The sequence below is a fragment of the Anabrus simplex genome, chromosome 3 (genome assembly GCF_040414725.1).
Source record: "Anabrus simplex isolate iqAnaSimp1 chromosome 3, ASM4041472v1, whole genome shotgun sequence".
Classification (NCBI taxonomy): domain Eukaryota; kingdom Metazoa; phylum Arthropoda; class Insecta; order Orthoptera; family Tettigoniidae; genus Anabrus; species Anabrus simplex.
The window spans coordinates 238129428-238151733 of NC_090267.1; the positions used below are offsets into that span (position 1 = coordinate 238129428).

Genomic DNA, 22306 nt, shown 5'->3' on the forward strand with positions numbered 1-22306 from the left:
CTGTAAATTATGAATTAAGAATTTCTCCTTTTTCTCTGTTTAAAATGTATACAAATGTGATGCACTGTACCTTACAGATTAGAAAAATCCATTACACATAACCAGAAAACACTGAAAAGCTGATTAAATGCTATTTCCTAACAATGCAGTCGTGAAAACATAATACAGTATAAGCTAGGACAGTGTTATTTAATTTTTTTAACCAGTTGCTTTGACTTTAAAATGCAATACATACTGTAGTATACCTTACTAATTAAGGTAATCAGTTATATTTGTTTGCTTTTTGCACTTAAGTTGTGCTTGCGCATTTTGCATTTGACGATGCATTCCTTGTATTAAACTCTTCTTTATAAATAAGACATTTTTGTACAGTTGTATTTGCACTGGGAGCTTCATTAAGTGACCACACAACAAACTTTTCTTCTTGCTCATTTTCATTCTTGTCACTGATGAGTTTGCTTTGGATGTCAGCTGCAGTTTCTTCCTAACTCGCTGAGGTGCACACAGCAAGATTGTTATTTACGGTACCTCAGCAAAGTCCTCTGTTTCACAAGTTGACAAGATGGACCAAGTTCTTGCACTAATCGCACTAAAAGAATGTCATTCTTCTCTTCTTCATCATCAATGCCATCCGCTGTTGCTGGAAAATTATTGCCCTCGCCGTGGGATGGTGAAGAAAGATCTCTGAAACCTGCATGTTTAAAACCATTGGCAATGTCCTAAGACTGACATTTTCATGTGCTTCCAATATCATTAAAATTGTATCAAGAATGCTGAACAGTTTCTTCACGTACTTCAACTTTTGTAACATGTTGATCACTTGAAGTTTCCTTTACTGCACTTTACAAGATTTTATAACTGCCTAGTCTATAGGTTTAAAACTGGAGTGGCATTTGAACGTAAAAACATAAGTTTTATGAACTGCAGGTTGTTGACTCTCGGATGAGCTGGGCAGTTATTGATCAAGAAAATATTTTTACATTTCATTGATTTCAGCTGAGAATCCCAGTTGCTTTTCTTTTGAGACATCTTTACAACAATGCTTGCATAGACTGTTTAACAGACAGACTGATTTGCAGTCTACAATCTACTGAAAACAGGAGTTTGAAAATAAGCGTTACATTGTTGTCAGCAATCCCCAAATACGTAACAGACAAGAATCAACATTGGACGTTATAGCCGATATATTTGTCTGAAATGTTATCCAAGACTTTGCTTTGTTTCCGTAAATTGCAGGTAGGAACTGAATGTTTTTAAAACATCTTGGTTTTCTTGATTTGCCAGTGACCAAAAGCTTTTTCTTTTCTTTCCTTTTTTCTGTGTAGATGATCCTGTTATATTTGCAACACCCATAACTGTGATTCTTTTCTTAGGCATTTCCCCACCCGAACACCATTTACCTTTAAATTTCAGTATCTGATCTGAGGTTATTTTGTAAAACAATCCAGTTTCTTCTGCATTGAATACATCATGTGACTTGTAACCTTCACACAAAGCAGGTCATTTCTTAGACAGGCACTCGATATTACGCCATCAGATACTCCAGCGACAATATCATGGCTTTCATCATTTCATTGGCTTTTGCTTGAAGAATAGGTCCATTGATTGGCACATAATTTGTTCTTTGCTGCTTTAATCATCTAAGTAAACTTATATATCTTTATGCTTAAATGATGTGGCTCACTTGAGCTTTAAAAATTTTGTTCGAAAATAGACTGTATTTTCTCTCTGTCCTTTCACATAGTAGAAATCGTTGAGTGTGATGCACCCAATTCCTTTGCGATGCTGTCGTTTGTTTCCCCCATTTTCTAATCGCCATATTGTGTGTGACGTTTCTTCAATATTAAACATTATTTTTCTTTTGAGACATCTTTACAACAATGCTTGCATTGACTGTTTAACAGACAGACTGATTTGCATTCTACAATCTACTGAAAACAGGAGTTTGAAAATAAGCATTACATTGTTGTCAGCAATCCCTAAATACATAACAAACAAGAATCAACATTGGACGTTATAGCTGATACATTTCTCCGAAAATGTGTTAAAAGCTCGTCATTTTTACGATATGTCGTAAGAAGTGATGTTGTACTAAGCGATTTTTTAAGTACAGTGCTTATATAGGATTTAGATGGGACCGTTAGATTTTCCCATTATATCCAATGTTTGTCCAGCCCTTGTCCCGTTTCCCTACGGGGTCGGGTATGAGGTGAGATGAGTTTGTCGTGGCGGTTTTTTATGACCGGATGCCCTTCCTGACGTCAACCTCATCAGAGGAGTTAATGAGAGATGAAATGAATGACGTGATATATGATAGTAGGGAGAGGGTGAAACCCGGTGCCGGCACATAGCCTACTCCTGTCGAATAGCACCAAGGGGTCTGCTCAAGGCTTAACGTCCCCATCCGACGGACGAATCACCATCAACAGCGTCATATGCCCTCACTCCATATGAGCACTGCGGAGAGGTTTGGAATTTAATCCAGGCTTTTGGCACGCAATCTAGTGATTAGAAATGGTATACCACCACCTCCCCTACCCTGCCGGCCAACATTCTGATGGTGAAAATTTTTTCGACCAACGGGACTCGAACCGGCTAACCTTGGTGTTAGACCGTTTTAGACTTCAGCGCCTTAACGATCATGGCCACCAGGCGGGTCTTTCCCATTATATCCAATATGTTGTTAAAATTGATGTTGCAATAAATGGTTTTGGCTGTATTTGAAGATGGGACTGTACACAGATGTGAAGATTCTCCTTGTCCTTTTGGATTTTCATGTTTTTCCTTGTCCTCTTTTCTGATGCTGACCCGTCACTGTTTTCATCCTATTGTGTGTTCCTTTTAATGTTCCAGTCTTTCTTATCACTTGATTTGTCACTTCTTTGTTCCTTTCCAGTTCTTTAAAGATATTTGACCAAGCTCGATAGCTGCAGTCGCTTAAGTGCAACCAGTATCCAGTATTCAGGAGATAGTGGGTTCGAACCCCACTGTCGACAGCCCTGAAGATGGTTTTCCGTGGTTTCCCATTTTCACACCAGGCAAATGCTGGGGCTGAACCTTAATTAAGGCCACGGCCACTTCCTTCCCACTCCTGGCCCTTTCCTTTCCCATCGGCGCCATAAGACCTATCTGTGTTGGTGCGACGTAAAGCAACTTGTATTTTTTTAAAATATATATTTGAAATGTTATATATAACGGGAACCAGACCACTATCTAATCATTTTGATCAGGATATTGGGCATGTTAAATTAGTTTGCTGATCATATTGATAAATATTTTTGAACTCTGTATTTCCATATCTGTCGTGGAAATCATTGCGATACCGGTATGCTATAACTCTTATAAGAATAATGTAATCAACAAAAACTCCTCCTCCTCCTCACGTTGGCGATCGCTATGGCAAATATTGTGCGATCTCTCGCTAGATGATAACACTGTGAATTCCAGTCCATTCTTTGATGTTTCCATTGTAAGCCAAAATGATACATTTCATTGTCTCGTTATACTTTGTCCATTGTGGCAACCTATAACTGAGGGAAGTTTTTATAAATAAATAAAATACATTTCAATTATAATATACATCTGGCCATTATGCAAGTGATTTTTTTATTTGTTCTTTCTTGGCCTGGAGTACAGAACTTTTTTTTTGTTTTTTGTTTGTTTTGTTTATATCAAGTATAAACAGGACATGAACTCTAAATGTGTAACACAGTAGAAGCAGGTTTATCCATTAGTCAACCATTCAGAAAGTTCTGTGTAACTGGAAAATCAATCAAATGCTTCGTTCTGGTTCACTATTCCCCATCAACTGGCTGCGAGAGTTAGAAAATCCTGTGCAGTTCAGCAAGTGTTCCGCCAGATGGTGTGGTGTAACTAAATTAACTGTTGCATCCATTATTACAGTTTTGTTCTCAATTTGTTCCATGTTGTTTTGTCATTCGAACAGTACTACAGTTTCATGGGAGGAGAAAGTAAGACGACGAGAAAAGTGGTGTTAACAATAAAAGAAAATCATTACATTGTCATAGAGTTTAGTGTGTCAAAATCCATAATAAATCAATGAACAACTATGGCATCGGAACATGTAGGACAAATTGCTGAAATTGTGTTCAACTAAAGAATCAACCAAGGCCATCATCGGATGCCGTGTTTTATGAAAACCTAAGCTGGAGTAACTAGACGTTGTTTGATATGAATGGTTTACAATCAAACAGTCTCTGGGCTCATGATTATAGAAAAGGCTGAAGAATTGTATGAGAACATGGAACCAACAGAGGAGTGTCCCCCTCAAGATGGTTGGCTAGCTGGTTTCTAGACTTTCCATGGCATATGAAAATTAGATGTATATTAACTGGTGAAAAGAAGTCATCAGACAGTGACAGAATACATTTACGAGTTTGAGTAAACAGTGAAGGAGCACAATCTAACACCAGAACAAATGTATAATGTCAATGAAACAGGCTAACTATGACGTTTATTCAACAAGTCTTCCAAGTGGTGGTGTAAAAGTGACACGACTTCAAATTAAACAAAGACCGATTTACATTGTCATATTACATGTATTAGCTCATATAAATTATGCTGTATGGGATAATGAGCCTTTAAAATTTCTTCTTTTATTAACAGGAGCCTCACTGAGTGGTGCTAGTGCCAGCAGTAACTCTACCAATCCTGCTACATCAGGCTCTCCTGGCAGTAGGAAGCCTCCAGAGGTCACGTCCATTCTAAAGCGACGCGGTAGTCCGGACCGTTCTCTCAGTTACACTACTCTGGGTAATTCCTTTTATCATTGTACACTATTATTTATTAATATATATTAATACAGTGGAATCTCATTAGTATGTTTTTAAAGGGATCCAGGGATTTGGACATTGTAGACGGGAAAACATGAAAATAAAACCACAAACTTTGGAATATATGATCTTAGAATCTAATAACACATTGTATCTTACAGTCAGATTGAAATATTTACACTGGTTTGAAAGCCGTGTAGTTGTCCACGTTTCAGTAGTTTCATATAGTGTAGTGTCATTATTCAGAGAGGTAGCTTTCCCTCGCACACATATATAAACTAAGTCGTATCAACTCTTGAATCTTTCAATCCTGCCATTGGATGTTTTAAAATCATCAGGTCCCATCTTCTGTGCTAAATGGGCTGTCTGAGCTCGACCATAGTATTGTCTAATGGCATGTTTGTAGCCCGCGTTTCTACAAACCACTTTAGAAAACTTTCTGATTCTGAAAATTGAAACTGACCGTCGTGATTAAGTTTTCTTTTGGCACTTTTCCCTTCTTCAAAAGCAGTTTCAATCAGTTTGCGTTTACTAACAACCTTATTTAAAGAAGACTGAGGAATGTTTAACTTCCATGCTTAATCCACATGCTTCATATTTGCATTACGATTGACTTCTTGAAGAATTTTTTAGATTTTCACTGTGTATTATTTGCTGCACTTTCTTTCCATTGCCAACACATAGAAAAGCCCTAGTTAATATATGACAACAACACTATAAGGCAAGCCATCGTCACTGAATGAATAGAAGTAGGTAATCTTTGAGGACCCTATCGAGCCCATGATTTTCTTTAGTGAATATACTTCAACTATCTTCACAAATAGCATCTCATTAAAAGTAAATAGAATTCATTACACTATCTCTTTGTCAATAAAACAAATGGAATTCAGTTGTCTATAAACTTCGGGATATTATTTTTACACTGTTAATCATTTACCTGACCTATTCGCATATGTGTGTGCCTACACATAAATATTTAGTTCTTCTTACTTATCTAATCAGGAGCCAGTAATTGCAACACTATCTAATCCTGATTTGTATATGACAACTTTTAAACTTGTTGTTTTTGTCATTTTTTCTAAATTTGTTTATTATAATTTTTCAAAATCTGTTGTTAATTTTTTGTAATCCTTTTCTGTTTTGCATTATATATCATAATACTATATTTTGTAATGTCTGTTGTAATTGGAATGCAGCTCTGTTACAGACATGTGTCATAAATAAATAAATAAATAAATAAATAAATAAATAAATAAATAAATAAATAAGTAAATAAATAAGTAAACTGATAATGAGCTCTCGACTATGTTACCGTGCCAAGCTATCGATTGTAAAAAAAGGGGCTAATTCCACCAAATCAATACTGCTTATTAAAAGTACAATGTATTTATGCTTAAAAATACACTATTTGCAGTACCGGTTTCAATCTGTATCGATCATCCTCAGCTGGATTAAGAACTTGATATAAAACAACATGTATAAATCATTGGACATTACTTAGTTTAAGTGTTATGAACCCTAGGTTGCCAAAAACCAAGTCGTATCCCAAAATCCATAAAACCGACGTACCCATGAGGCCCATCACAAATTTTAGACCTAGCCCAACCAACAAAGTCTCGCAGTTCATTCAGCCATTTTTTTAAATAACACTTTGAATTTTCAGCCAAAAAAACCATTCAGAACACAATAGAATTTTGTAGAATCACGAAGGACCTAAGAATCGAACAGTACCACACATTATCTTCTTATGATATTACAATGTATCCATACATCCCTATCCAGAAGACAATAGACTTAATGGAAACAAACTTGAAAAAAACAGAACAGGCTAAGCATCTTGAAAATAGAGGAGTTTGTAAAATTGTTGACATTCGTTCTCAGCAATAATTACTTCAAGTTTCATGATACCTTATACCAACAACATTGACTCCTCATGGGATCGCCGGCTTCCAGAATCATGTACGAAATATACTTAAACCATCTGGAACACGCAAAAATTAGTAGAATAGATAACATCTTCTTTTGTTGTAGGTTTGCCAAGTATTATTTTCATCATAATAGATGAACCGTTCGCTAATGGCAACACCACACTGGAGCAAATCAACAAACGGGACCAAAATATAAAATTCACCATGGAGACTGAGATAGATTGCACTCTTAATCACTTAGATATATCAGTCACCAGGCATGACAAACACCTAACATATAATATCTATAGGAAGCTTACAAGCACGACTAACACCATGAAAAAAGAATTCCACCCACCCTGAGGCACATGAAAAAGCGGCCTATTACAGCATAATTAATAGAGCATTCAACATTCCCCTATCGGATGAAAACCTGACTAAAGAACTAGACACAATTCATCAAATAGCTAAACACAACAGATACTCTAAAGAGTCAGTAAATAAGACCATTCAGAAAATTTAAACATCGACCTAAAACTAAATTAACCAAAGAAACCAATTCTAAGAAAGATATTTAAAAGACGTAACTTAAACATAGCTTTCAAAATGACTAACAACAGTTCAGTAATAATTTACAACACCAAGTTGGTCAATAAGAACAGTAAGCACAACCAATCAGGTGCCTATAGATTGGAATGCATGATTTGTGAAAAAAGCTATGTAGGACAAACTGGCCAAAGTTTTAACACCCGCTATTCAGAACATGTTAATGCTCATAGGTAATAAATTTCATATTATTCCATATTGAAGAGCAATATAATGTAAAACAAAATCAAAAGATTTCCACTTATTCAATACTATTTATTGAAACCTTAAAAATGTTACATATATTTGATGAAACTAGTTTCGGTCTTGATAGAGACCATCAGTCAAAATCGATAAAAGTTAAGGCAAGACATGAATTATAAATGATATTTATGAAGCAAGCATGTGTTGTTGTAATTCTAGAAGATTCTTCAAGTGCTAGTATTTTAAGTGTTTCTTCTGTGAAGCGCATTCTTCAAATTAGAAAAAAACTGAGAGCTTACATAAGACATGTGATTGTGATGATTGTTGTAACATCCAAATTTTTAGTTATCTTGCACTGAATTTCAACAACACACGCTTGCTTCATAAATTTTATCTATAAGTCATGTCTTGCCTTAACTTTTATTGATTTTGACTGATGATGGTCTCTATCAAGACCGAAACTAGTTTCATCAAATATATGTAACTCTTTTAAGGTTACAATAAATAGTACTGAATAGGTGGAAACCTTTAGCTTTTGTTTTACATTATGTTAATGCTGTCGAGTATAACAGGTTTTCTTCCTTTGGACAATATATAGCAGATTCTGGACATAAATTTTCCAACATTGAAAGAAACATGGCTGTCCTAAAAATAGCCCCCAAAAGCACTTTACTCAATATTAATGAGGATTTCTGTATACAGATGGACCAGTACTTTAATCCAACTCACAACTTAAATGAACTAACAGATAAAACAAATGTCCTTTATGACACGATCACTCCATTACTCGAAAGCCATTACCTAAGGAATAAACAACAAAAACACTCAAATGGTCCCCCACAAGACACGCACCCACCCACCCAAATCACCGCCCCATCCCCACCCTCACTCCTCCCTCCCTTCTCGACTACTCACGGCACTAACCCTCGCCGTACAAGGAGCAGTGCCCAACATGCTTCCAGCAGGGCAACAGCATCTAGCCTTTCCAACTGAGTGAGTAAACTAATACACATAGCTCCCACTTCATATCACACAAAACAGACATCCTCTCATACGCAACAATCTTTCCTCTTTTTCATTTAGATTCTACAACTACTATCCCATAGATGATTCTCCCTACTCCAAATGTACAATAAACAACAAGAAAACTTTTACTAAAATAACATGACATCAATCTCCACAAGCAAATTTGAATATTAGTCAACTCCAACTTAACTCATTTTGACTTTAAGACAGCCCTGCCGACACGAAAAGCAACATACTGTGCTGTGATGCCCAGAACTTAACATCCCCCGGCACTTCATATTACACTACCTTCTGCCGGCCTTGTTTCGCACTTACTGACCGCCATCTTGGACAATCAGCTGACTCTCCTGCTTCCCTGACGTCAATTTTATGTCTTGCAACTTCTAGAATGAACTCTTTAAGATTGTATAAATACTTGCCAACCAGCCAAACTCGCCAGGTTGAACGAGAGACTGTTTCCCGCTGGATGTGCAAGCACATAACATTGGACAGAGCTGGCTCTCTGCTCCCATCGACTGCTGTTGTTCTTCGGGTGAGACATAGAGATCACATTCTGTAAACATACCTTTTCATTCATCTTTCTCCGGATGGTGAGGGAGTTGGGAGAGTCACCAAGTTAGAGAGCATTAAATTTCATTCTGTGTTCATGCCCTACAGATCTTTAAAGCAAGCTTGGACATACACCTTTCAGTGCAATCAAACTACTCCAACCTTTATGGCTAATCCAGAGCTTTGTGTTTTCCGAGTTATTCCTTGGGCATCCAATGAGAACATTTTTCTTACTGGTCGTGTCTCTCGGTTTCCCTCATCCCCATTCCATCTCTCATTCTACCCCATATCTTATTTCAATTTTGTATCATTTATGGGACATAGATTTATGACACACTTGTATAAGAATTTTGTTACCTTTGTCTAACTATTTAGATCAATGGCATAGTTGATCTTGCTGAATAAGGTTATTTGAGGCGGTCCGTTCCAAAACTCGTCTTATCCATCATAAGTAATTTTTCAGGAAAAGCGAAAAACCTGTAATTTTTGTAATATAAGTCTGACTTGTTTAAATGTATTACGACGCGTTCAAGTCCAATGTCATAGGGTCGTCTTACTGAAGAATTATAAATATAATTAGTAGAACGTCAATAAATTACATTTGTATTTTGGATAAGACGAGTTTTGGAGCACCCAAAAAAATTCAAAATATTAAACACAGCAGTGTGATTTATCATATTTACATCCTATCCATAGTATTTGGAGAGAATTCTTCCTTTATAGGCTACACTGCACTCGCAATAGAAGTAACCTGAACAATAAAACATCACTTTGTTGTTAATCAAACTCTCAAATCTGTTCCCTCCTCTTGAGATCCATCACAAAGAACTTCTGTTTCTTCAACAAGATTGTTTTCGTCTACAGAAATTGAGGTGCACAGATTCTTATAAAAAGAAAGCAACTCATTCCTATCCCAATCCATTCCAAAATGCTTTTCAAGCAAACCTTTTACGTCCTTTACTTTGGCAGGATTCAAGTTTACTCCTGGCAATAATTCAGGTGGCATTAGCATATCTCGCAGGCGTTTTCCCTTTTTCATTACGGATTTTCCTAAACCGATGTCTGAGGTGTAATGAGGTTCTCCCCATAAGGGTGACATTTCCCAGTGAGTCTTTGCTAATAACAAATCGTTTCACTAAAGAAAATTCACAGTGCCAAGATGCAGGCATTTTCATCATATTTTCAGAAACCATTTTCCAATTGTTCACCGAGTAGTCTCTGCCAAACTTGAAGACTTCAGCATGTTTGCTAAAGATGTCTTCATATTCTGCTGGATTACAGATTATAGTTCATTTCCGTATCTCTCTCTCTCGACTTGAGCAAATACCCTGTCAGAGGGCAGAAATGAGTGGCCTGTCATAGGAAAGACCAATTCAACACTTTCTATATTAGGCGGAGCTGTGTGTGCCAAGAAATATGAGCACATTACAATCATTGTAGAATTGCGGTTCTGTCCTCCGCCGCCATCCGCACGAATTCGTATAGTAATGAAGTTTGACAAATCAGTTTGTGATAATCGATGGTAAACTGCAGATGACGTTTCATTAGACCCCTTGTTGAATTCATGCTCCATCCATGTGTATGTAAAAACATTCTCCTTTGTCAACTTGGCATGTGAGGCACCCATCACAATGGTAAAATTATAGGTGTACAATTGGCGACTGTAATAGGCAATTTGATCTGGAACTTTTGGATTCACAAGATTCTTTTGGCAGTCAAATGAAAATATTGCCATGCTGTCCCTTTCTTCTTGGAGCTTTTTGAAAAAAGCTGCAGCCCTTAGTTTGTGTACTCTAAGTTCCAAGATTAAATCATTCTTCAGTGATACATTCGAACTTTCTCCTTGAGCTCTATGCACTTTGAGCAAGCGTCAATAACTGGTGTTCCGAATCCTATGTTGTAGCAACGCTTAAAAATTTCACGGAAGAACCACCGCTTCACCCTGAGTTCTTCAGGTGATTTCTTGTTATACATTTTGTAAAGCTTAGCGATGCTTAAATTTCAGGGTAGATACTGTCTGACCGGTGACTTTCCGCGGCAATAGTGACTTTCACAACACTGCAAACTTTCAATGAAACGTTTCACAGAGTGCCTCTTTTCAATGTACTCTGATTTGATCCTAGCTCCTCTCCTCTTTTCTGTTGGAAGTTACCCTGTCGTGAAGTGATTTCTGGCAATCCTCTGAACCCGATCTTTGCTGACATGCAATACATTCAAGAATGTCTTTTGGCAGACCTGAATGTGAAACTGTTCTGTATTAGCAAGTTTTATATACCTTCCACAACAAGAGCAATATTTTCGGTCATCTTAATACACTCTATTCACAGCACACAACTGCATGAAAGACTAACACAGTTCAAGAACAACTCAAGGAGTGGAAAGACTGGCATAAAACGCGGGTAAATTGTAGCGTGAGTCACGTGCTGAAATTATCCATTTCTATTGGTTGATTGTATATAGCGAGTTTTGGAATGACAAGCGCCGTGGATAAGGCGAGTTATGGAACAATAGGCTAAGTTTGGTGACAGATTTCTATGGGAAAAGGCGAGTTTTGGTGCTTAATTTTGTGATAGAACTATCACAAACATCACCAAGAAGGCTACCTCTAACTCATTTTTTTTTTTCTAAATGGATAAGACGAGTTTTGGAACGGACCGCCTCATTTGTTACTTAAACTTGCATACTTTTTACTCCATTGTTCTATACATTCTCCTGGTAGATTATTCTTTGTAAAACAATTTTGGCACTAGTCTTTGTACATCAAGCGATTTGGATCAACTGTTTAAACTGAAGTTTGTCATCACACTTTGTAATCTACTCGCACTATATCTTGCCTCAACATCACTTGTGAAATTTTTCTCAAATTATCATTTCAATGATTTGTTATTCTTTTGTACCCCGCTGGTTGGTAGTGTTCACACACATATATATATTTATTGAAGTAAAGGTGGTTGTTGTTACATTCGAAACTATCTTTCCTTTAATTGTACACATTGATACCACAGACATGTACAAAGAATTGGAAAGGAACGGGTAGCAAGAAGGGAATTGGAAAGAGAAGTTAAGGGAAAGAGACCGGTTTGAAGACCGAGAAGAAGGTGGATGAATAAGATTTGGAAGGACATTAGAGAAACTGGATTGGATGTGGCGGAAGTAATGGAGCAGGAAAAGTGGAAGGACAGAAAGGAGTGGAGGAGGCTTGTTAACCACACCTGGGCAACTGGAGTGGGACATTGATGATGATGATACCACCCTTTTACATCCCGGACAATAGTGTTTCCTTATTATTATTATTATCATCATTATTTTGGTCATTTATCATGATCTTAAACCTGTACTCTGTCATCGAACTCAGACTTCGCCTCAGTGTACTATAACAGCATGACACCTCAGCACCATATTTGACAAGCCCACACCTCACTGGAATAAGTGGGTATCACACAAGATACTAAGTGTTCAATTAGTAACACACCAGGTCTCCTAAGTCCATCGTAACTATGAAGAAGACAGAACTACAACAGGTGTAACGGGCACTATAAGGGACCTATGGATGCAATTCAAATTTTATTGATTTTAACTTGTCATTAATGTTGTTCATTATGTATTTTCGATCTCATTCTCTACTGTAAATGCCGTTGACAGAATCAAGGTTTCAGGTTTTGTAAATATGGCACTTCCATATTTGCTATGAGGTATTTCAGCAAGAAGTCACATGCCATGAATTCTGCCCTACGTGTGGCTCAATTTTGGAAAAACACCATCTAGATGTACTATAAATTTGATGTTTCCTTTGTTTGTTAATTTTTGTAATTTTTGCAAATAGTTTAATTATTATTATTTTATTTTAACTGTATATATTAAGTCTGCTTCTGACATGAGTTAATAAATAAATAATTGATTTTAACTTGTTATTAATGTTGTTCATCATGCTTTTTAATCACATTCTTAAACTAAGTAATGTCCAATGATTTGTACATGTTGTTTTATGCCATGTTCTTAATGCAGCTGAGAATGAACGATACAGATCAAAATCGTTACTGCAAATAGTGTATTTTTAATAAGCAGTATTGATTAGATGGAATTATCCCCATTTTACAATCATGAACTTTATCAATACGGACATGAAAATAATAAACTATAAAGTGCCAAGGTAAAGCATTCACTCTATTCTACCTTAGACAAAGTGACACAATCTGAACCAACGGTGCTTGAACTTGGTTCAGAGATCATCTGTTAAAATGTTTTCACAGTTGCTTGCAGTTACAGGAAAATCCATACTGTCTGCGTGGAATAAAAATCGTATTTTGAAACTCACAGAACTTTATGAGCAATATCGATGTCTGTATGACATTCAAAGTGAAGACTGCCACAGTAGTCTTTCATGGAACAAAGCTGTAAATAGCATTTATCAGCAACTGAAAGCCAATCGCTCAAATACCTTACAATACAAAGGAATGTGAAGGTAATAAGACTGCGGCTGTTCTCAGGACTCGTGTTTCCGAATGCTAGCAGAGAAAACTGACCCTGTGCGACGACATGAAATAAGAGTATCATTGCTCCAGAGCTTGCTCTAATGTTTACAAAATGAAATACAGGATGCCCGCTGTCTGTAAGGCTAATTAAGCATTCTGTACCTTACTCTACGTCACTATGATGCACGAGTGTCATTGGCTGCAGGTCCAGTTGGGCTGACAAATGCACAAGGAAGGGCCAAAATATTGAATGAGATATGTCAATATTTGAACGTAGTAATGTGCTAAATCTTCACTTTGTGCGTATTTAGTGCTTTTGGGACTGGGACCTTTATAATTCAATGTCGTATACAGGCAGACATGTTACTGAGGAACTTACGAACAGGATTCCATCGTATTAAAATACTAATGGGATATTAAACTTACCTTCTTGGTGTTTAATGGAAATGTATGTTTGTTTAGCACACTCTCAGCAGGGTTCCACCTCTGAAGATTCTGCCAGTCAAGCAGCAAGTGTGGTGAGCGAAGTAAGTGATGAAGCTGCCCCTATCTTGGGACGTCGAGCCGAACGAGAACGTGGCAGTCACCGTAGCAGCAACACAAGTGTGAACGTGAGCAGACTTACTGACTCTCACTCCGAACATTCAGATGATTCCGATTCAGACTGGGAGGCATACAGGGTGAGTAGAGAGGAAGAGAAGAGAAAGGGAATGAACGAATCTGTCAGTCTCCCTCACAGTGATACCTTTTGTTTTCAGGAGCAGAACCACTATGGGAGTATGACTAGCAGTTATGACTTGTCTGATGTGAGACAGACTCTTCTTTCTGATGTAGAGGACTTGTTACCATCAAAGTAAGTTTCTTTGGTGACCCTTATTTCAAGGGTTATATATTTTTCGCTTCATACTATGCAGTGTAGATGCATATGTATGTACATTACACACTTCTTCTTCTTCTTCTTCTTCTTCTTCTTCTTCTTCTTCTTCTTCTTCTTCTGGTGTTTCCCCAGTTTATTGGGGTTGGCACTTCTTGAAGATTAATTCCAGTTTTATGGCTGGATGTCCTTCCTAGCACCAACTGTATGGGGAGTGTATTGACTATTGCAGGTTTTGTGGCAGTTGGTAGTATGGTGTGTTGTTTGTATGTGAAGAGAGTTTTAAGATGAACATCCAGTCTCTAAACCAGAGGAATTAACCAGACACAGTAAAAATCCCTAACCTACCCAGGAATTGAACCTGAGGTCCTTTGAACCAAAGGCAACTATGCTAACCATTCATCCTAGAAGGCTGACATAGGCCTACATAATATATCCTCAGTATAGACTGTTATGCCTATCAGCATTCAGTCTGCAAACCTGTCTGAATTAACACTGCACCTCCAAAGTCCTCTATTTGCAACTAACTCCATGGCCTTATTTATTTCTGCATCTCAACCTTAAATCATTAAAAACTGAGTTTAACCATTGTTGTCTTGGGATCTCTCGTCTTCTCTTACACTCTGTTACTGAATTTCTTGTGTTCAACACTGATCCTCAAGGGGTCACAGGAAACAAACCGCTTTGCCGAATGGGGAAATGACTGGGCAATCCTGACATCCTAGTGAAAGAAGACCCAACTCGTGGTCGTGATCTGCCCTAGGTAGTTGGAGGACATTAAAACACATGAGAGTGGGAGTGCCAAGGTACAAGACCAATAGAGGTCTGTGTTGCCCATTTACGGTCAGTTGGACGAAAGTAGTCTTGTAGTTAAATCCTGCTCCCCTAATGAGCGTGATCTGACCGACCGCTTGGCGCCAACGCACCACATTCGGTCCAACTGATTCACATTTCCAGTCACTACGACATTCTTTAAGACAGGGTGAAAGCAAAACCTGACAGAAAGCAATATGGATTAATTAAGACAGGATGTAGAGCAAACTGCCGAAAGGCTGCTACTCCCCTTTCTATGAACCATTTGTTAGTCTGGTCTCTCGACAGATACCGATCTGATATGGTTGCACCTGCGGCTCGGCTATCTGCTTCGTTGGGACTCGCAAGCCTCCCCACCACAGCAAGGTTACATGGTTCGCAAGGGAGGACACTATATCTCGTTCGTATACGAGATCGCCAAAACGTATATATACGGGTTTAGCAAACGAGGCACGGCGTTCAATAACATACACTGACTGACAGAGCAAATGCAACACCAAGAAGGAGTGGTCAGAACTTTATGCCAATTGCAGGGTAGACTGACGTCACTGAGGTATGCTCATGATGTGAAATGCGCCGCTGTGCTGCGCACGTAGCGAACGATAAATGGGACACGGCGTTGGCGAATGGCCCACTTCGTACCGTGATTTCTCAGCCGACAGTCATTGTAGAACGTGTTGTCGTGTGCCACAGGACACGTGTATAGCTAAGAATGCCAGGCCGCCGTCAACGGAGGCATTTCCAGCAGACAGACGACTTTACGAGGGGTATGGTGATCGGGCTGAGAAGGGCAGGTTGGTCGCTTCGTCAAATCACAGCCGATACCCATAGGGATGTGTCCACGGTGCAGCGCCTGTGGCGAAGATGGTTGGCGCAGGGACATGTGGCACGTGCGAGGGGTCCAGTCGCAGCCCGAGTGACATCAGCACGCGAGGATCGGCGCATCCGCCGCCAAGCGGTGGCAGCCCCGCACGCCACGTCAACCGCCATTCTTCAGCATGTGCAAGACACCCTGGCTGTTCCAATATCAACCAGAACAATTTCCCGTCGATTGGTTGAAGGAGGCCTGCACTCCCGGCGTCCGCTCAGAAGACTACCATTGACTCCACAGCATAGACGTGCACGCCTGGCATGGTGCCGGGCTAGAGCGAGTTGGATGAGGGAATGGCGGAACGTCGTGTTCTCCGATGAGTCACGCTTCTGTTCTGTCAGTGATAGTCACCGCAGACGAGTGTGGCGTCGGCGTGGAGAAAGGTCAAATCCGGCAGTAACTGTGGAGCGCCCTACCGCTAGACAACGCGGCATCATGGTTTGGGGCGCTATTGCGTATGATTCCACGTCACCTCTAGTGCGTATTCAAGGCACGTTAAATGCCCACCGCTACGTGCAGCATGTGCTGTGGCCAGTGGCACTCCCGTACCTTCAGGGGCTGCCCAATGCTCTGTTTCAGCGGGATAATGCCCGCCCACACACTGCTCGCATCTCCCAACAGGCTCTACGAGGTGTACAGATGCTTCCGTGGCCAGCGTACTCTCCGGATCTCTCACCAATCGAACACGTGTGGGATCTCATTGGACGCCGTTTGCAAACTCTGCCCCAGCCTCGTACGGACGACCAACTGTGGCAAATGGTTGACAGAGAATGGAGAACCATCCCTCAGGACACCATCCGCACTCTTATTGACTCTGTACTTCGACGTGTTTCTGCGTGCATCGCCGCTCGCGGTGGTCCTACATCCTACTGAGTCGATGCCGTGCGCATTGTGTAACCTGCATATGGGTTTGAAATAAACATCAATTATTCGTCCGTGCCGTCTCTGTTTTTTCCCCAACTTTCATCCCTTTGGAACCACTCCTTCTTGGTGTTGCATTTGCTCTGTCAGTCAGTGTATATATATGGGTTTGGCGTTGAATGGGTTAATAATGATATTTACCTATTATTGTTGCAAATCAACCTGTCCCCTTTCTTGAGGATTGGTATGATTATGGAGGTATTCCAACTTGTCGACATTACAGGATTATTACAAATGATTGAAGCTATTTCATAAATTTCACTGTAGCTCCATGGATTGACATATGATCACGAAACTCAACAGTCATGTAGTAAGGTAGGTAAGGGTTGTTCTGTCCGAAGGCAGGTCCGAACCTCCGCAGAGGTGTTCCTGAGCCGGAGTTTACGTGCGGTAGGGTGGCCAGTTCCTTTCCGCTCCTCCATTCCCTTACCCCCCACCAACAGCGCGTGGCAACCCATCCAACTCTTGACCACGCCCAATGTTGCTTAACGTCAGAGATCTCACGGGATCCGGTGTTTCAACACAGCTACGGCCGTTGGCAACAGTCATGTATAAAAAAACTCCAAAAGTTTTGGTCTGCTGAAGTCGCACTTCAGATTTCTGCCACGAGAGTGCAGCAGCAGTGAGAAGTTTGTAGTGAGACAAGATGACGACAGGAGCCGAGAGAGCGTTTATTGTGCTTGAAATGCACTCATATCAGTCTGTCATAACAGTGCAACGACACTTCAGGAGGAAGTACTACAAAGATCCACCAACCGCTAACTCCATTCAGTGATGGTATGCGCAGTTTAAAGCTTCATGATATCTCTGTAAGGGGAAATCAATGGGACGGCCTGCAGTGACTGAAGAAACAGTTGATTGTGTGCAGGCAATTTTCACACGTATGCCACAGAAGTCAAAGGAGAGAGCAAGCAGAGAGCTGAACATACCACAGCCGACCATTTGGAAAATCTTACAGAAATGACTAAAGCAGAAGCCTTACCGCTTACAGTTGCTACAAGCCCTGACTCCCGATGACAAAGTCAAACGCCTTGAACTTTCGGTGTGGTTGCAAGAGTGTATAGAAGAGGATGAGTTTAGCATGAAACTTGTCTTCAGTGATGAAGCAACATTTTTTGTTAATGGTACAGTGAACAGAAACAATGTGCAAATCTGGGGGGTAGAGAATCCTCATGCTATCGTGCAGCACATTCGAAATTCACCGAAATTTAATGTGTTCTTCTGCGAAAAATCCGTTACAGGACACGTATCTGGACATGCTGGAAAATTGGCTCTTGCCGCAACTGGAGGACAGCGCGGACTTCATCTTCCAACAGGATGGTGCTCCACCCCAGTTCCATGGTGATGTTCGTCAGTTCCTAAATAGGAGATTGCTAAACCGTGGATCGGTCATGATGGAGCTGATGATCGGCAGTTCATGTCATGGCCTCCATGCTCTCCTGACTTAACCCCATGCGATTTCTTTGTGTGGGATTACGTGAGAGACTCAGTGTTTATACCTCCTCTCCCAACAAACCTGCCAGAACTGGGAGTAATATATAAGTAATAATAATAACAACGTAAACGTTTCCACCTTTTCAATACTAAAATATATTCACAAAATTATAAATTACACGGTACTAGTTTCGACCCATCTAGGGGTCATCATCAGCCGTATTGGAGCAAAAAAAAAATGATCTTTGCTCCAATACGGCTGATGATGACCCCTAGATGGGTCGAAACTAGTACCGTGTAATTTATAATTTTGTGAATATATTTTAGTATTGAAAAGGTGGAAACGTTTACGTTGTTATTATTATTACTTATATATTATTCTCAGTTCAATACGGACCAAAAACATGAAATTCATAACCATCAGAACTGGGAGCTCGCATCAACCGTGCTTTCAAATACATTGATAGGGATATGCTGCGCCAAGTATAAGCTTGATGTCTGCAGAATCACTAAGGGGGCACATATCACAGATTTGTAAATGTCAAAAAAACTTCTTGAGTTTTCCTATGTGTGTGCAAAGCCTTGTGACAATATGTCAAATAAGTTATTTCTGACAGTCTGTGTGTTCCCTTTAATAGCTCAGTACTACCATACTTAAAAACTGTGCTAGGTATCCTATCATATCCTTTCCTGCAGCTATAGGATTGTTCATTTCCTTAATGGCTTCACTCACTTCTTTGACTTGGTTCTTCACCATTATGATGATGATGATGATGATGATGATGATGATGATGATGATGATGATGATGATGATGATGATGATGATCCCGGTTCTCTACCTCTTGCATTTCTTCTGCATACAATAGTTCCTTAAAGTATTCTCCCAACCTGTCATAATTCTCTCTTTATCACCAATCAGATTCCCTGGTCTATCTCTGCAACTTGTAGTGCGAGGTTGCCACTCCTTTTTTTATTTCCTTTATTCTCTTGAACATTCTTCTAACATCTCTTTCATCTCTAGAGTCCTCAAGTTCCTTCAGTCTATCCCTCTCTAAGGTTCTCTTTTTCCTTCTGCAGACCTTTTTAGCTGTAAATCTCTTGGTCTCATAATTCTGTCTGGTAGCTCTTGTTTCATGTTTGGACATCCGCTTCCTTGCCATGTTTCGCTTCTCGATAACCTTTTCACTTTCATCATCAAACTGTTAACCTTGCCTGGCACTACTGATATTATTTGTGTGCAGTTTCGATTCCATCGTCTGCAATATTCTTCTTTCTATTACTTTCCAATGCACTTCAGGACTATCATTTTCGTTTACAACTATAGTTCTAATTGCCTCACCTATTTGTCTCTGAAATTCTACTCTTTCCTGTTAATTTGTGATGATACTGTCCATATTGAATTTCCTCTCCTTTTCTAACTGTTTGCATCTGGCATTAGATATTCTCTGTTGGTATTTTAAATCACCATGAAATGGTCCGAATCTGCATCTGCTTCCCTGCACACTTTAACATCTGTTATATCTGAACCATGCCTTGTTTGCACCAGAATATGGTCGACCTGATTGACCATCACACCGCCTGGAGACTTCCGTGTGCCTTTTTGAATATGTTTGTGTGGGAACAATGTTGAGATTTTTGTTAATAGCAGAATCAACCAACCTCAGCCCATTTTTATTGCATTCCTCATGCACACTATGCGGTCCCACATTTGGTCAGAAAGCAGCCTCCCTGCCCACTTTAGCATTCATATTGCCCAGGATCATTTTCACATCATTAGCTGTTGGGGTATCATAAGTGCGTACCAGCTGTTCGTAAAATGAGTCCTTATCCTCATCACTTGCCTCCTCTCTTGGGACATGTGCACAAATCACCGTCAGATTAAAAAAATTCATCTTAATTCTCAATGTGCACATCCTACCATTTATTGGTTCAAAGTTTAGAATCGCTGGGTTATATGCTCTGCGTACAAAGAAGCCTGTTCCAATCCTCTGAGTCCATGGTGCAGGTCTCCTCCACCTGATCTCCTCTATTGCTGTTATTTCTATTTTGTACTTTCTTAGCTGGTCTTTCAAGTTCCTGAATGGACCCACCCTTCCCACACTCGGTTCACTCAATTTAGGCATTCTTAGTTCATTTTTCCTTATTTGTCGCCTCGTCGTCCCCATAGAGGCAGTCCAGTTTTCATCCGCGTTCAACTATTGATATTTTATGTGGCCGGGCAATCATCCCTGCGCACACCCATCAGGAAGGTGGCCCCTTTCTAACCTGTTGGATGGTTGCCTTTTCTGACGGGGGTGATCCCTTAGCTTTTGTAGGTCCCCCGACCACCTACAAGGCAATGTGTTTTGACTCTTGGTTCCTTCTTCCTTTTTCACTGTTGAGGCATAAACAAACACCCTCCTCCACCCAGTCGAATGTGTATTTGGTCCACGAGAGCTATTCTATTTCGCTCAAGTCCACTGGCAAGCCAGTAAAGACCCCCTCCCTCTTTCCACCACCTGGGACGCTCCATGTGAGAGTATCACCTCTCCACCCAGCTACGACAGCATAGTAGGTTTGTGGACCATTGCTCTACTGGCACTTGAAATATGTTTTTATGATCCATATGCGCTTAATTTAGGTGATGCTGTTTGAATAAAACTGGAAAGTTTGCCACAGAAACCTCTGGAGTGATACTATGATGCAAGTGTAATGGACTGATATAACTTGTAAACAATATTCTTTCACCCATGGGTAAACAATGCCAATATTGAGCTTGAATTATTATTATTATTATTATTATTATTATTATTGTTGTTGTTGTTGTTGTTGTTGTTGTTGTTGTTGTAGTAGTAGTAGTAGTAGTAGTAGTAGTAGTAGTAGTAGTAGTAGTAGTAGTAGTAGTAGTAGTAGTAGCAGCCTGGAATTGGCTAATGTAGCCAGGATTGATTTACGCGGCCAAAAGATACATAAAATGTGAACGTCGAAGTAATAATAACAATAATAAAAGATAATCATCACCATCATTCCGATACCAGCAATACGGTATTAACGGTATCACGCAAGTTATCAAAACACAAGGGAAGCAAGGATAAGGTTGGCTACATACATAAAATAAAATCGTAAATGAAATAAAAGATGCGGATAGGATACTTAAAACTTAAAGGTCTAAATGACAACTACAGACAGGAATAGTGTGGAAAGCGGACTTGGACCCTATGAGGCTGTAAGATCGTAGGATGTTGTAAGGAAAAGAACGTACTTGCCCATACCCTTCGTATAAAATATAATTAGGAAAACAAAGAAAAGAACAGAAACGTATAGAAAACAGTTCGTGGAAAAGGAACAGAAATACAACTGCAACTTGAATCTTGAACAATAAACCAAATAGGATATAACAGACAATCTTCTGGCTGGTCCATCATAGGACAACAACAAACTTTTCTCATAATTTCTTTATACAGAGCTACTGGAGGCAACCTGATGGAAAATTAAACAAATTACAACATTAAGGATAAAAGAAATTTTAAAATTGGAAAACCTCCAACCAAAAGGTGGCCTCGTGTAACACAGAGGCATAAATGAAATAGCCCAAACTAAGATCTGAGGTGATTTCCTGGCAGGATAAGAACATTTACATTTCGCGAAATTTAAGAAGAAAGGCCGAAACACATGAAAGTTAAATTTAGAAAGAAAAAAACAAAATTTTAAGATAATTAAACGTGCTTACCTTAGGGTAGGTTTGCCCCATAGACCCGGACCACGCGCACCGCGCGTCCGACCCCTTCGAAGATCGAAAACGAAAGACGACAAGAAAACGGTAGCACACGCGTACCTCACATCATACCGGAAATTGTTCGATATCAAACCGCCAATCG

The 22306-nt window shown here is 39.5% G+C and overlaps 1 protein-coding gene across 3 annotated transcripts in view; it reads left to right on the top strand.

The window, feature by feature from the left end:
* The window catches only part of LOC136866189 (protein inturned), a 313810-nt gene that overhangs the window by 231553 nt on the left and 59951 nt on the right, over window positions 1-22306 (top strand). For all 3 annotated transcript variants that reach the window (XM_068226644.1, XM_068226645.1, XM_067142930.2), the window contains 3 exons: window positions 4627-4773; window positions 13999-14216; window positions 14295-14389. In XM_068226644.1, the coding sequence (XP_068082745.1) occupies window positions 4627-4773; window positions 13999-14216; window positions 14295-14389 (460 nt within the window). The remainder of the gene's footprint in view (window positions 1-4626; window positions 4774-13998; window positions 14217-14294; window positions 14390-22306) is intronic.